Source organism: Mya arenaria, chromosome 4 (assembly GCF_026914265.1).
Source record: "Mya arenaria isolate MELC-2E11 chromosome 4, ASM2691426v1".
Lineage (NCBI taxonomy): Eukaryota > Metazoa > Mollusca > Bivalvia > Myida > Myidae > Mya > Mya arenaria.
Genome location: NC_069125.1, coordinates 59,898,072 through 59,914,945, shown reverse-complemented (window position 1 = coordinate 59,914,945; position 16,874 = coordinate 59,898,072). Strand labels below are relative to the sequence as shown.

At 37.6% G+C, this 16,874-nt stretch overlaps 1 protein-coding gene across 2 annotated transcripts in view; it reads left to right on the top strand.

The window, feature by feature from the left end:
• LOC128232703 (syntaxin) overlaps positions 1-16,874 on the top strand; it is a 42,723-nt gene that overhangs the window by 7,651 nt on the left and 18,198 nt on the right. For both annotated transcript variants that reach the window (XM_052946409.1, XM_052946410.1), the window contains exons 4-8: positions 2,322-2,396; positions 6,834-6,907; positions 12,301-12,409; positions 14,213-14,286; positions 14,711-14,848. In XM_052946409.1, the coding sequence (XP_052802369.1) occupies positions 2,322-2,396; positions 6,834-6,907; positions 12,301-12,409; positions 14,213-14,286; positions 14,711-14,848 (470 nt within the window). The remainder of the gene's footprint in view (positions 1-2,321; positions 2,397-6,833; positions 6,908-12,300; positions 12,410-14,212; positions 14,287-14,710; positions 14,849-16,874) is intronic.

Here is a 16,874-nt window from a genome sequence, read left to right as displayed (position 1 = left end):
TGACATTAGTACCTCATCTATGGCAATGGGTATACCAATCTCTAAGTTTACTGGAAAATATTTTATACTGCTTACTTTAAAATTGCTCTTGTCTTCAGATTCCCAACTTATTACAATAATACCTTGTTGAGTGAATTGAATATTCATATATTAGCTTACCAATGGTCTTATGTTTCCATATGATGCATATTCGTTCAGTTGAGAAAAAAAGGATCTCACAAAAAAAAGGCCAGGAAAGTAAAGTTTTATGGGCCAAATGCCAATAATGATATCAAATGATTATATATAAGATTTATACCCTGACTCACACAGGTCTGTCAGTTTGTAGTATACTTTATCCTGATAGAAGACTCGCCCGAGTATACATGAAAGACTCGCCCGAGTATACATAAGACTCACCCGAGTAAACATTTCATGTATGATAATTGTATGAAATGAAATACAAAATTAATAATAATTTTATTGCACAAACACATACAATTTTTTATCATTTAATGACCAAACTTTTTCAGCTGAACACCTTTAGTGAAAAACACATTATTAAATGAAATATAAGAATTTTCATATAAGATAGGTTTTTTATGGATGCCTTTTGACTAACTCCATATTGCTGAACTGAAATTGCGTAGGAAATTTTACTGAATGAGGGCTATCCATTTTCATTCTAGTATTATGGGCCTGACATGATAAATTCATAAATAACTGCATTTCCATTTATAGGAAAACGTTTGTTGCCAGACGGCTACAAATTAAATAGAATCTGTAACATTGCCAGATATTTGTATTGTATTTATTTATGAAAACTCATGATTTTGTGATGGTATCTGTCTCTGTCTTGGATATTGCATTGATGTATTGAATGGGTTTTCCTGTGATATTGATTGGTTCCACAGATTGGCCATCATTTATTTATCATCGTTGTCCTTTTAATGAACACATACTCTCTTGTACGATGTATAATAATGTCCAGGTGGAGCGTATGTTACAATTCTCTCCCTAATTGTGTTGTCTCAATTTTGGACAAAATTGTAGAAGCACAAGATTCATTCTGAATTATCTTTGGTTCTTTAAGTCAACATGAAAAACCAATTTAAGACTGCAATTGTGTTGTCCATGGGTGCCTAAGATAGAATTTGTCAATGAGATTGCTAGAAAATGATAATGAGTATGGTACAATAATATACATTACTGTAATATGTTATTTTGGCCAGATGTATTAAGCTAAGCACAAGCAGGAATTTGCTTTGAGACCCGCCATAAACATCTACAAGCCTTGGAAGTCATTTAATCGTTATGCGTTGTCATTTTCTCTCTTATAAAAGGAATTTACCCCTGAATTTATGAGATCGTCTCCAAAATAGCAACAAAAGAAATCTGATCCATGGCATCAATGTTGCCCGATGAATTGTGCATGAGTATCGATGCAGGGGTCTTTAATTAATATTAATAAAAACATTTATTAAGTAGTGTCTTGAGACCAATATGCAGTATGCATTTTCCAAAACCTGCTTTGTGTATTTTTACTTGCCTATTCTAATGCTCTTCTTTGCCAACCCAATCCGAACTACTATATCTATAAATCTTCTGTGTTTTATATCAAGGGACCTGAGTAATTGATTGTTATTAAAAATAACAGATATTTCACACACCAAAACATTATCTGATATATATATATAGCATTCCAATATGAAGCATAAATATTTTTTAAACTGATGCAACCATTTATATTCCCATGTAAAAAAAAATGTGGTAATCATCTGAATAACAATGTCTCCTACCATTAGCAATCTGAAAATGAAAAAAAATTGAGTTGCCGCCAGAAAGAACCACAAAAGAATACTGTATATGAATGTTGAAACAATTGTTTCTTATTTGCATAACTGGTTTTGTTGAATGGTACTTTTTTATTACCAACATTTCTAAAGCATGTATGCTGAAGTACCTGACATTTTGCTACAAATTCAATAATCATGTTATCAAGAAGTGTGTATGTATACTATTTCATTGCAGAATTTATGAAATCAATTTTAGTGTCCATGTGAAATGCCTCTGTACTCACCAGTGTGCAGCTTCTAAATAACCCACTTTGTAAACCAATTAATGACTAAATGGGCATGCTGCTATTGTTATTGTTTGAGGCTTTCTCTTAACAAATAAATCAGAATCCTCTGGCCATCCCAATGTTGGAGGCATGAGTGTAGACACTTGTATAGTTTAATATCTCCGGGTGTACTTTAAAGTTCATTATCAATGATGGCAGAAACACAGATATTTTGTTTGTGCAAATGTTTACAATGTTGTTTTTTTATGATTTATTGCAGAAACGAAAGAGGAACTGGAAGAGCTTATGAATGATATCAAGCGTACAGCAAATAAAGTTCGAGCCAAGTTGAAGGGTAAGTGTAGCCCATGTGTATGTTAAGTGTTAGCCAAGTTGACCAGTAAGTGTAGCCGATGTGTACACAAAAGTCGAGCCAAGGTGAATGGTAAGTGTAGCTGATGTGTATGTTAAGTTTGAGCCAAGTTGACCAGTAAGTGTAGCCGATGTGTACACTAAAGTCGAGCTAAGGTGAATGGTAAGTGTAGCCCATATGTATGTAAAGTTTGAGCCAATTTGAAGGGTAAGTGTTGCCATGGGTACATTAAATTTAAGCCAAGTTGAAGGTTAGTGTAGTCCATATGTACGTGTAGTTTGAGTCAAGTTAAAGGGAAGGTATTGCTGATGTGTACATTAAGTCTAAGGCAGGTTCAAGGGTAAGTGTAGCCCATGTGTATGTGTAGTTCAAGCCGAGTTAAAGGGAAGGTATTGCTGATGTGTACATTAAGTCTAAGGCAGGTTCAAGGGTAAGTGTAGCCCATGTGTATGTGTAGTTCAAGCCGAGTTAAAGGGAAGGTATTGCTGATGTGTACATTAAGTCTAAGGCAGGTTCAAGGGTAAGTGTAGCCCATGTGTATGTGTAGTTCAAGCCGAGTTAAAGGGAAGGTATTGCTGATGTGTACATTAAGTCTAAGGCAGGTTCAAGGGTAAGTGTAGCCCATGTGTATGTGTAGTTCAAGCCGAGTTAAAGGGAAGGTATTGCTGATGTGTACATTAAGTCTAAGGCAGGTTCAAGGGTAAGTGTAGCCCATGTGTATGTGTAGTTCAAGCCGAGTTAAAGGGAAGGTATTGCTGATGTGTACATTAAGTCTAAGGCAGGTTCAAGGGTAAGTGTAGCCCATGTGTATGTGTAGTTCAAGCCGAGTTAAAGGGAAGGTATTGCTGATGTGTACATTAAGTCTAAGGCAGGTTCAAGGGTAAGTGTAGCCCATGTGTATGTGTAGTTCAAGCCGAGTTAAAGGGAAGGTGTTGACGATGTGTACAGTTTGAGATATGTTCAAGGGTAAGTGTAGCCATTTGAAAGTAAAGTTGGAGCAAAGTTCTAGAGTAAGTGTAGCCCATGTGTATGTCAGTTGCTAGCCTGGTTCAAGGGTATATCATTATATGTAGCTCATTTTACATGAGAATGTGGTCTTATGATGTGGGAGGAACTGGAGTACTCCTAGGAAACATACCTGTCTGCTTGGTGACAAAACCAAACTCACATGTGCCCAGGCTGGAAATCGAACCCATGTCGCCTAGAAACATGAAACATTTTAATTTGATGAAACGCCTATTTTACGTAAAACATATTCAATGGCGTTGTACAAATAAATAAAATAAATGTAAAAGCAGGTTAATAGAAGCAATGTACATTATACTGCTAAACTGGTAATACTTAAAAAAGTAAGAAGCAATGTGAATAAATTCATGACTTAAGAAAATGTAAAAAGCATTTAGGGACACATTATGCACTTAATGTGATACAAAGTAAAAATAAAATCAGTTCTCTAATACACTTTTGTTACTATCACAGCCACTACAGCCTAGGTGAGAAGCAAGTGCGCTATGATATTAAGTTTATTTTGGTTAAAACTCAGAACAGTTAAAGCAAATCCTTCTTCTTTTTAAAGCATGCAATCATATTCTTTTCAGGAAAAACAAAATAATTCAACGCCATGTCCAAGTATGGTTTGTCACGTAAAGTTTATTTGCAGTTTCCAACAGGGAATACCAACAATCAATAGCAATATTGTAACACGAGACACTTTTTACGACAAATCAGACACATTTTGCAACTTTCTTCACCACAACGTCAACAGAACATGTAACCAACAGATAAGACATTTACTATTTCATTTATGTTTTAATAATCTGTGGAAATGATGATTAATAATCTGTGGAAATGATTATATTTGTAACAAAGTATTGGCCAGCATTTTACTGATACTGTGATAGATATATTTAATAAAGCAAGATCAGCAACATTTTTAGATATAGCAACATCATTACATTTTCTGCTCCTTTTAGTATACATATTATAGTTGTATATGCAGCATATAGGCAGGCAGACCACATTCAATTATCAACAAATTTGGTCAGAATTTGTATGGGCCTAATATCTAAGACATTTTGATAACCAGCTTAATCGCCTTAGTTGCAAGAGTTATTACCCTTTGATTATTACCTAAAATTGGTCTTGTCTTCTCACTAACTTTAGAAGCCTTTATCCATTCTTCACCAAATAAGGTCGGAATGTGTGTGGGAATAATGTCTTGGACCAGTTCGCTTACCAGCCATAACTCTTAATTCACTCTAAAGTAATCAGCCTTGAATTATATAAATTACATAAAATCGGTCTTGCCGTAATAATTTGGAACCTTTTCCAAATCATCACCAAATTTGGTCAGTTGGTGTAAGGGGCAGAATGTGTTGGTTAGGTTCAATAACCAGCCATGTCTCCACAGTTACGACTGTGTTATGACTCTTGAATTGGCAAAATCTGTATTAACAGTGTCCCCTCTCAAGATTTAGCTTACAAACCACTTATCACCAAATTTGGTGACCTTAAACTAGGACGGGCGTATTTTGTGACAACATATAAGCGTTCTAGTTTTATTTTTTAAAATTCTGGTTTAGACAATAAAGCAATAAAGCAAAACTTTAAATATTGCTTCCCCAGTTTTTCAATTAATTTACTTTAATATTCGAAACAGTATTCCAGTCGATCAATCTCCTTTGTGGATATTACCAATTTACAGCCATAGGTTCAGAGTCTACTACTAGCTCTTGTTCTTTTAAGTAATATGAAAATGGCATGAACCAGAACAGTTTAAATGATTGAGGAAAGCTTGATCTTGTGAAGAAAACAACCCTCAGATTAACTTAAAATTTATGAGGTTTTTTTTGCACAATCTCTTAAAACCAGTAAAGGATGGGTGTACTTTGTGTTTTCCCCCAAAAAATCAGAAAGATGCCAGCATGTAATCATGTGTTCTAATTCTGACAGATAAAATAATAAGATTATAATCAGTAAAAAAAGTCTTGGTTTAAAACAATATTTATTTCTCAATGGACAGTAAATTAGATTTCCAGAAATGCAAATTTGGAGCACAAGGGATATACTGTGACAATTATACATGAAAAGTATACAAATGATATATGCACAACTAAATAATCCTGGCAGAATAATGGAGGAGGATGTTTTGAAGCTTTTACTATGTCTCGCCTCTGTAGGTAAAATGATTTGGTGCCTTAGCTGCACTTTTTTTTCATTTTTCTGGAAAGTTGATATTAATAGAATGTGAAGAGATCTTGTATTCTATTTTGCGTTCATGATTTTCAATACTGAAGAAGGAGACTAAATGACTCCTTAAAGTAACAGTGTGTATAATAAAAGCTAATATGAATTACTCTAAAGGTCTCTCCTACCCTTTTGGTTGGCCGAACAGGTCTGTCCTGACTAATTTACTAATGTTTTGTTTTTATTGCAAGCCTTACATTAGTGAAGTTTTGTGAAATTTTTTGTGAGAAGTTGTTCAATCGTTGCATAAAGAAATGAATGAAAATAATCAATGTGGTGTTATGAAACTTCTTTATCAGGAGGGAGGCAGTGAATAGAGCTTCAATTAGTGGTATTGCCTTTGGATTGATGAGCGAAATATCATAAATAGAACACAGAAGGATCAATAACCCTTGACACTTTCAATATTCACTCACCAGCATTTATTACCATTCAGTATTGCGCTCACAATAGTTAATGCTTGAACTAAGGTATTCAAAATATTATTCAAGGAGACCCCCTAACTAAGTAATTGCAGTTTTCTTTTTAGGTTTTCCAAACAATTAGTCAGCCAAAGACACAGCCCGTCCTGCCACCCTAATTGTTAAGCAGACCGAAATAAAACTTAACTATCATTAAGAAGGCAGTAATAGCATTTTGCACACCATTTTATTTCTTTTGTCAGATTTGTTGCCAAAGCAAAAATACTCCGCTTTAACTGGAGCTTGGCATAAATACTAGAGCTATGTTCATGAAACTTGGTATGTAGATAGAGGGCAATAAGGAAATTATGCTTGTCATTTTTTATTTTTTGTCAAACCAAATATGTGGTTGTTTTGGCAACATAAATATTATCTCTACTTCGGTCAAGAAAAACTGGATCCTGCGATATCTCAAGAAGTTTGCAAGCTAGTTTTAAGAAACTAAGTATGTGGTTAGAGGGCAATAAGGAGATTATGTACATCATTTATTTTTTACTTGTACAAGAACATTGTTGCTATGGCGATGAAAGTGGTTGGAGACTATAGTTAGCAATATGCACAGACTTGTTCAAACTCATTTCATTCGCTGTGCATTCCAAACAAACATTTTCTGCCAGTAAGCAATGTTTTTCAATTTATCAAAATTAAAATTTCACAATCAAAATGGAATATTCACAGATGAATAAAAATGATTTTCTTTTTACTTTTTCAGTGATTGAACAGAATATAGAGCAAGAAGAGCATTCTAGTAAATCCACTGCCGATCTCCGAATACGCAAAACACAGGTACATTTGAGGAGTATTTGTATGTAAAATTAAACGCTTTATAACATCTGTTTAATCTTGATTCCTTGGTCATAAGTGACTTATTGTCTTGCTTAAAAGTCACCTTTTACGCCAAAAAAATCAAATAAAACTTAAATAGCCCTTCTACATTCTTGCTAAAGTCAGCTTGTAGTGCATCTTGGGGTACTTGCAATGGACTCATAACTGTTGAATCAGTGGTCTGAGTCCTGGTCACAGTGCATCTTGGGTTGCCTGCAGTGGGCTTGTCAATGTTATCACAGTGGTCAAAGTGGTGGTCACAGGGCACCTTGGGCACCTACAGTGGGCTCATCAATGTTATCACAGTGATGGTCACAGGTCATCTGATGGCACCTGCAGTTGGCTTGTCAATGTTATCACAGTGGTCAAAGTGCTGGTCACAGGTCATCTGGGGGCACCTGCAGTGGACTTGTCAATGTTATCACAGTGGTCAAAGTGCTGGTCATCTGAGGGCATCTGCAGTGTTATCACAGTGGTCAAAGTGTTGGTCACAGGTCATCTGGGGGCTTCTGCAGTGGGCTTGTCAATGTTATCAGTGGTCAAAAAGCTGGTCACAGGTCATCTGGAGGCACCTGCAGTGGGCTCATCAATGTTATCACAGTGGTCAAAGAGCTGGTCACAAGTCATCTGGGGGCACCTGCAGTGGGCTCGTCAATGTTATCACAGTGGTCACCGTGCTGGTCACAGGTCATTTGGGGGCACCTGCAGTGGGCTCGTCAATGTTGTCACAGTGGTCAAAGTGCTGGTCGCAAGTCATATTGAGGGCACCTGCTGTGAGCTCGTCAATGTTTTCACAGTGGTCAAAGTGCTGGTCACAGGGCTTCTTGGGCACCTACAGAGGGCTCGTCACTGTTGTCTCGGGGTCAAAGTTTTGGTCACAGTGCATCATGGGCCACTTGCAGTTAGCTGGTCACTGTTGTCTCGGGGTAAAAGTGCTGATCACAGTGCATCATGGGCCACCTGCAGTAAGCTGGTCACTGTTGTCTCGGGGTATAAGTGCTGATCACAGTGCAACATGGGCCACCTGCAGTGAGCTGGTCACTGTTGTCTCGTGGTATAAGTGCTGATCACAGTGCATCATGGGCCGCCTACAGTGAGCTGGTCACTGTTGTCTCGGGATCAAGTTTTGGTCACAGTGCATCTTGGGGCTCTTGCAATGAGCTGGTCACCGTTGTCTCGGGGTCAAAGTGCTGTTCACAGTGCATCTGGGGGCGCCTGCATTGAGCTGGTCACTGTTGTCTCGGGTCAAAGTGCTGGTCACAAGTCATCTGGGGGCACCTGCAGTGAGCAGGTCAATGTTGTCACAGTGGTCAAAGTGCTGTTCACAGTGCATCTGGGGGCACCTGCAGTGAGCTGGTCACTGTTGTCTTGGGGTCAAAGTGCTGTTCAAAGTGCATCTGGAGGCACCTGCAGTGAGCTGGTCACTATTGTCTCGGGGTCAAAGTTTTAGTCACATTGCAACTTGGGGCACCTACAGTGGTCAATGTTGTCACAGTGGTCAAAGTGCTGGTCACAGGGCATCTTGGGGCACCTGCAGTGAGCTCGTCACTGTTGTCCCAGAGGTCAAAGAGCTGGTTACAGTGCATCTAGGGGTGCCTGCAATGAGCCTGTCACCATTGTCTCGGTGGTCAAAGTTCTTTTCACAGTGCATCTTGGTGAGCCTGCAGTGAGCTCATAGCAGTCACAGTGGTCTAAGTCCTGGTGACAGTGCATCTGGGGTCACCTGCAGTGAACTTGTAACTGTTGTCCCAGTGGTCAAATAACTGGTCACAGTGCATCTTGGGGTCATGCAGTGAACATAAGATAGTGTGTTGTTTTTATGTTCAAACTAAAAGGTGGCAGTTCAAAACTATGGTTCAGTTTGTTTGATCTGTAGTTTTGTTATGCTTTTGATGAGACACAGTTTCTCCATGATAAGGTTGTGTGTCATGTGCATGCATTAGGTCTGGTAGCTTATACGTCTAGGTCAATGTCAAAGATGGTCTTTTTTGCAATCTGGAGCCAAATTCACTAATCCTTAGACAAGCCTCAATCATTTTGTTCAGTGTATTGGTCAATTAACTTTACAGTCCAATCAAAACACTTGGTTTCTGCTCTTAAATTCAAGTAAAATTTAAGTTAGTTATTGAATAAGCCCCCTGGTATTTTTATGCCCCCGAAGGTGGGCATATTAAAATCGCACCGTCCTTCCGTCCGTCCGTGTGTCCGGCTCAATAACTCGTGTCCGGGCTGTTACTTTCCCATGTATGGACAGATTTTAAAATAACTTGCCACATGTGTTCCACATACCAAGACGACGTGTCGCGTGCAAGACCTGTGTCCCTACCTCTAAGGTCAAGGTCACACTTAGGTGTTTATTCACAATGGAGTGCTGCATATAGGACATAGAGTATAGGTTGTCGTGTCCGGGCTGTAACTTTCCCTTGTATGGACAGATTTTAAAATAACTTGCCACATGTGTTCCACATACCAAGACGACGTGCCGCGTGCAAGACCCGTGCCCCTACCTCAAAGGTCAAGGTCACACTTAGTGTTTATTCACAATGGAGTGCTGCATATAGGACATAGAGTATAGGTTGTCGTGTCCGGGCTGTAACTTTCCCATGTATGGACAGATTTTAAAATAACTTGCCACATGTGTTCCACATACCAAGACGACGTGTCGCGTGCAAGACCTGTGTCCCTACCTCTAAGGTCAAGGTCACACTTAGGTGATTATTCACAATGGAGTGCTGCATATAGGACATAGAGTATAGGTTGTCGTGTCCGGGCTGTAACTTTCCCTTGTATGGACAGATTTTAAAATAACTTGCCACATGTGTTCCACATACCAAGACGACGTGCCGCGTGCAAGACCCGTGCCCCTACCTCAAAGGTCAAGGTCACACTTAGTGTTTATTCACAATGGATGCTGCATATAAGGACATTGAGTATAGGTTATCGTGTCCAGGCTGTAACTTTCCCTTGTATGGACAGATTTTAAAATAACTTGCCACATGTGTTCCACATACCAAGATGACGTGTCGCGTGTAAGACCCGTGTCCCTACCTCCTAAGGTCAAGGTCACACTTAGGTGTTTATTCACAACAGAGTGCTGCATATAAGGACATAGAGTATAAGTTGTCGTGTCCGGGCTGTAACTTTCCCATGTATGGACAGATTTTAAAATAACTTGCCACATGTGTTCCACATACCAAGACGATGTGTCGCATGACAGACCCGTGTCCCTATCTCAAAGGTCAAGGTCACACTTAGTGTTTATTCTCAATGGAATGCTGCATATATAAGGACATAACAGTGTTGGTTGTCAACTATGGGTGGTATTTTTTTATGTTTAGAGGCAATTTAAAATAACTTGCCATATGTATTTGACATGTAAAGGCAAGATCAACTTTTCATGTACTGACCTTGTTCATAGGTCAATGTCACAATCGGGGGCATTCGTCACATACTGTGACAGCTCTTGTTTAGCCTTGTGAAAATTGTTTAAGTCAAGGCATATATTTCCAGATTTTAAATATGTAGTGCTTACATGTAAATAGAGAACGTCTGTGTCCTATGATGATTGAATTGTGTTGAAATGTTGTTAGCATGCCATGACTCGAACTGATCCCTTTTTCAAAGATGCCCTTTGAAGTGTATTGGGCATAGCAAATAATTGCAAAACAATTTGTCTTTTTTTGTAGCAATTCGCTTTGAGAATCGTTATTAGAAAATTAAACAAATGTGTTACAGCACAATAATTTCCCAGAAAGCAATACTGAATTTTTTTCTTGTTACATGGGCCTGTAATTTCTGTTTACCATTGTACAGAATAATATTCATCACATTGATTGTAACGAGGGGGCGTGATTTGGCGGCTCCTGTCTTATGAATGTGCAGCAAGGCTTACATTATTGGTTCCCAGTCAGTGAGAATTACCACCTCAAGAGAAAAAAACTGGAACAAAATAGAAATCCATTTAGCAGATTATTGTTATTATGGGAAATTGCTGGAAAATTTTAACGAAAATATTTCTTTCACATGCTGTAAAGATTTCTAAATTATGGGTTTTCATATAAGGCTGTGCTGTACGTGGTAATTGGAACTTGCAATAATGACAAATGTTGTCATGCTTTAAATGTATTGTTTGCCTAAACCTGTCACTTCCTAAATAATTGATACAGTGGCACTGCATTGTGAGAGTTAGCATGATGTTCATGTCATGCAAAAACTGCATGGTGGCTAGGTTTAGTCCAGATAGTTTCATGTTCAGGCACAAAAGCAAATATTTGTAGATTGCTATAAATATTGACACATATTGACACTTCTACTGTTTCAGTCTTTCATATGTTTTATTTTCAGATACCCTGATGTGAAGCATTCATTTTAATCATGTTTTCATTTCTGAATATCTTATTGAACATTTGTATAAAGCCTGTGGAACAACCCTATAACAGCCATATGCACCATTGATTTAATACTGTGTATGTTTTTTAGTACTCGACAATATCACGAAAGTTTGTAGAGACGATGAGTAACTATAACCAAGCACAAATAGACTACCGTGATCGGTGTAAGGCCCGAATACAGCGACAGATGGAAATCAGTAAGAAGCGTGCGGGGAGGATAAACACCTCGCAGTCATTTTGATAGATAGTGTTTCTGTTCACGAAGGGCTTGAAATTATACACATCAGAGTGCATATCATACATTGTTATTCCTCTCATCACATAATCTTTTCCAATTTAATCCTATGACAAAACAGCGTTCTTTTGCTCATCATCTTTTCAAAAGAGAAATGTTAAGGTATTGTCATAGCCTTGGTGTCATTGTCTGCATTGCTATGCACAAATCTTAAATCTTGGCCATACCTCAGATATAAAAAATAATGAAAAAAATAATTATGCACATGAGCTTTAGTACTAGGTGCCTGGGTGACTACATGCAAATCAATAGCAAGACCCTACTGCTCGCATTAATAATTGTCAAAACAAAAACAAATAATGAAGAGGCCAGCAAGCTCTGCACTGGTTACATGCCTGCTCCTATTCTAGAGTTTATATGGCAGGGCTTAGTGGCAATTGTTTATGTAAGAATAAAGGCTTGTTCAGTCAAAAGTCTGATTTTGATGACTTCATCAACTAAGAAAAATGGAGGACTGTTGGCGACTCAGCTGAGCTGTAGTTTGTATTGTATAACAACGGATGAATATGCACTCGAATTATGTATCTCTTCAAGTCCTCCAATACTTTGCATCTTATTTAGTACTTAAACATTTTTATTACAGTTCACATGTTTAGTTGTTATAAAATTGTTACTTTGTCTTCATGAATTTAATTGTTTTTTCTTTTTTCTTTGTTTTTATCATATAGCACGCAACATTATCACGTAAATTTGTCGAAGTTATGAATGATTACAATGCGTGTCAGATAGACTACAGGGAACGATGCAAGGGGAGAATACAGCGTCAGTTGGAAATAAGTAAGCTATACCCAATGACCTCCCCTGCTTATGCATTTGCCATTTTTACATGGTGCTAAAAAGCCAAAAGCTTTGAAATTTGATTGTTTTAAATTTACTGCTTTGATAATCAAGATGTCTGTGAAGCTTCTTTTCATATAGTTTGTGACATGGTAAGACTTACTTTATGTGTTCAGGTTGTTATTGCATTAGTCATACAAAGTCTAAGGCACTCACACAAAGTTCATTTTATTGTAATATCATCATCATTTCGGTATTTTATTTCAAATTTGTTTAGTTTGTGTGTTTAATTGATATTGTGAAAGTTATAATAGTCAATTCGCTCTTCTTTATGTTAGATTTTGAAGCAAACATAAAATCTGTTTTTGTTGAAACTGTTCCTAGAAATAACAGAAGTATAATAAATTCTCTGTATTTTTTCATTGAGTTTCATTTTACTTTTAAATATTAAGTTATGCCCCCCTTCGAAGAATATGATGGTCCATCAGTTGGTCAGTTGTTAGACCAAAGCTTGTCCAATTGATAACTTGTCCTCAAACTTTGTAGGGATGTTGGTCATGAGCAGATGATCCATATTGATTTTGGCCTTGAAACAATATCAATTTTGACCTTGAACACAAAAACCTAAAAAAGCACCTAGAGTATGCTTGGGTCTAAGGTCCTCACACCCTATAGGTTGGTTGGTAATGACCAGCAGATTACCCCTATTGATCAGTAGGTCAAAGATTGAGTTCTCAGTGAACTTGAACACGAAAACCTGGTCTGATCAATATAAAGTGAACACTTGGACCTTCTATAGTCCTCAAACTTGGTGTTGGGGCTGGTCAAGACCTGTTAATCCCTATTGTAGACACCTATGAAATTTAAAATCAACTGATCAAAAGGTCACCATATTGACCACAATCATAGTCATCTTTCGAAACAGGTTAAAACATAATATATAATGGTTGAGTATTAAAATGATTTGCTTGAAAGTTGCATGAAATTGACAATTGTGTAATTATTTTAAACAAATTGGTTACCACTTCAGTTGACCTTTAAGCACCTATCTGTAGATTTGTATAACTTGCATTGCCCATATTCTTAACTGTATTCAACCATTTAACGAATTCACCGCTATCGGAAGGTAGCATACAGGTCTTACTGGAAACTGTAACTCATCAACTCCTTCAGCAATATCTAGAACTAGTCAATAACTTTACCTTCTATCCTCAATTGTTCAGGGATGTTGGTCATAACCTTAAATTACCCAATAGATATTTAACGCGAAATTACTAATTGGCTGCCATAAGGGGGGCATACATGTTTTGCAAACATCTCTTGTTATCAATGTATACTTTGCATTGTTTAATGTTTGTTGTTATTGCTAGGTAAATGGATTTATTTAAAATATATTTATGTTAATGACTTTATAAGTGATCTGAATAATTATTCAAGAATAATTAAAGTACCCTTATCAAAATGTAACCCTTATGAAAGTAATTGCATTTTTTTAGTGTTAATGATTTATAAATAGGCACAAATAAGTGGGCCATTTAAACATATGTAGGCTTTCTTAACTTTCATAACTTACCAAATATTGACTTCTTCTCATAATATTTGGAATAAATGTGAAGTAACTTATTGTTTTAAAGAACCATACCTTTATTTAATGTGTTTTCAACAGTGTCTACATATTTTTTGAATGGCTGTCTTATAATCCTTCATTTTTGATCAGTTAAAGAAAACAAAAGCACATTTCTTTGCAAATAATGAACACAAAACCTAAACATTCACTCACAATACATGTTATGTATGTTTTAGCTGGTAAAACAACAACCAATGACGAGCTGGAAGAAATGTTGGAGTCTGGCAACCTACAAGTGTTCACCCAGGATGTAAGTTGTCAATAACACACCTGTCAATGTTCTGCTCCAACCTATCAAGGAGTTGTAGACAACTTACAAATTTCACCCATGAAGCTAAAAGTCTAGTGCGCTTTGGAAGGAGATCTGTACGATGGTCTCCCCATGCCTGTCTACAGCTGATCATTATGTGCCTTTTATAATGTCTCTGATTGGCTAAAATTTTCAATGTTTTCACTCAGGGTGATTGAACTAGAGTGTTGTACGCAAAGCATTATCAATCTGGTTTAGAAAAATGCAATCACTATATTTAAACATGGCTGGCCAATAGAAAATTTATGAGTAGCATTGCAATCAATGTCAGGTCAATGCATAGCCATTGAATGATATTGTATGGTTGAAAAAAAAACCCAGACTGATTCTACTTTTATTACATACTGTGTACTTTGGTTCACAGATTATAATGGAGACCCAACAAGCAAAGCAAACATTAGCTGACATCGAGGCGCGTCACGCAGATATCATGAAGCTAGAAAAAAGTATACAGGAGCTACATGACATGTTCATGGACATGGCCATGCTGGTCGAACAACAGGTAACTCAACCGTTGCTGCTGGAGCTAAAAAAAATCCTTTGCAAAATATTGTGGAAGATCAAGCACAATTTAAGAGATTGTGTTTTTAGCTCACCTGTCACATAGTGACAAGGTGAGCTTTTGTGATCACAATTTGTCCGGCGTCCGTCCGTCCGTCCGTAAACTTTTACTTTAAACAACATCTCCTCATAAACCGCTTAGCCAATTTTATCCAAACTTCACAGGAATGTTCCTTGGGTGGTCCCCTTTGAAAATTGTTCAAAGAATTGAATTCCATGCAGAACTCTGATTGCCATGGCAATGGAAGGAAAAGCTTAAAAAATCTCCTTCTCCCAAACCACAAGGCTTAGGCCGTTGATATATGGTAGGTAGGATCACCAAATGGTCCTCTACCAAGATTGTTCAAATTATGGCCCTTGGGTCAAAATTGGCCCCGCCTTGGGGGGTCATGGGTTTTCTCTATATGTTTATAGTGAAAACTTAAAAAATCTTCTCCTCTGAACTTACTTGGCCTAGAGCTTAGATATTTGTCATGATTCATCGTCTAGTGGACCTTTACAAAGATTGTTCAAATTATGGCCTTGGGGTCAAAATTGGCCCCGCCTTGGGGGGTCATGGGTTTTCTCTATATGTTTATAGTGAAAACTTAAAAAATCTTCTCCTCTGAACTTACTTGGCCTAGAGCTTAGATATTTGTCATGATTCATCGTCTAGTGGACCTTTACAAAGATTGTTCAAATTATGGCCTTGGGGTCAAAATTGGCCCAGCCCCGGGGGGTCATGGGTTTTCTCTATATGTTTGTAGTGAAAACTTCAAAAATCTTCTCCTTTGAACTTACTTGGACTAGAGCTTAGATATTTGGCATGATTCATCGTCTAGTGGACCTCTACAAAGATTGTTCAAATTATGGCCTTGGGGTCAAAATTGGCCCCGCCCCGGGGGGTCATGGGTATACTTGATATGTTTATAGTTAAAACTTCAAAAATCTTCTCCTCTTAACTTACTTGGACTAGAGCTTAGATATTTGGCATGATTCATTGTCTAGTGGACCACTACAAAGATTGTTCAAATTATGGCCTTGGGGTCAAAATTGGCCCCGCCCCGGGGGGTTAGGGTATTCTCTATATGTTTATAGTGAAAACTTCAAAAATCTTCTCCTTTGAACTTACTTGGACTAGAGCTTAGATATTTGGCATGATTCATCGTCAAATGGACCTCTACAAAGATTGTTCAAATTATGGCCTTGTGGTCAAAATTGGCCCCGCCCCGGGGGGTCATGGGTATACTTGATATGTTTATAGTTAAAACTTCAAAAATCTTCTCCTCTTAAATTACTTGGACTAGAGCTTAGATATTTGGCATGATTCATCGTCTAGTGGACCTCTACAAAGATTGTTCAAATTATGGCCCTGTGGTCAAAATTGGCCCCGCCCCTGGGTGGTCATGGGTTTTCTCTATATGTTTATATTAAAAAAAATCAAAAATCTCCTCTAAACTTACGTTGCTTAGAGCTTAGATATTTGGCTTGATTCATCGTCTAGTGGACCTCTACAAAGATTGTTCAAATTATGGCCTTGGGGTCAAAATTGGCCCTGCCCCGGGGGGTTAGGGTATTCTCTATATGTTTATAGTGAAAACTTCAAAAATCTTCTCCTTTGAACTTACTTGGACTAGAGCTTAGATATTTGGCATGATTCATCGTCAAATGGACCTCTACAAAGATTGTTCAAATTATGGCCTTGGGGTCAAAATTGGCCCCGCCCCGGGGGGTCATGGGTATACTTGATATGTTTATAGTTAAAACTTCAAAAATCTTCTCCCCTTAAATTACTTGGACTAGAGCTTAGATATTTGGCATGATTCATCGTCTAGTGGACCTCTACAAAGATTGTTCAAATTATGGCCCTGTGGTCAAAATTGGCCCCGCCCCTGGGTGGTCATGGGTTTTCTCTATATGTTTATATTAAAAAAAATCAAAAATCTCCTCTAAACTTACGTTGCTTAGAGCTTAGATATTTGGCTTGA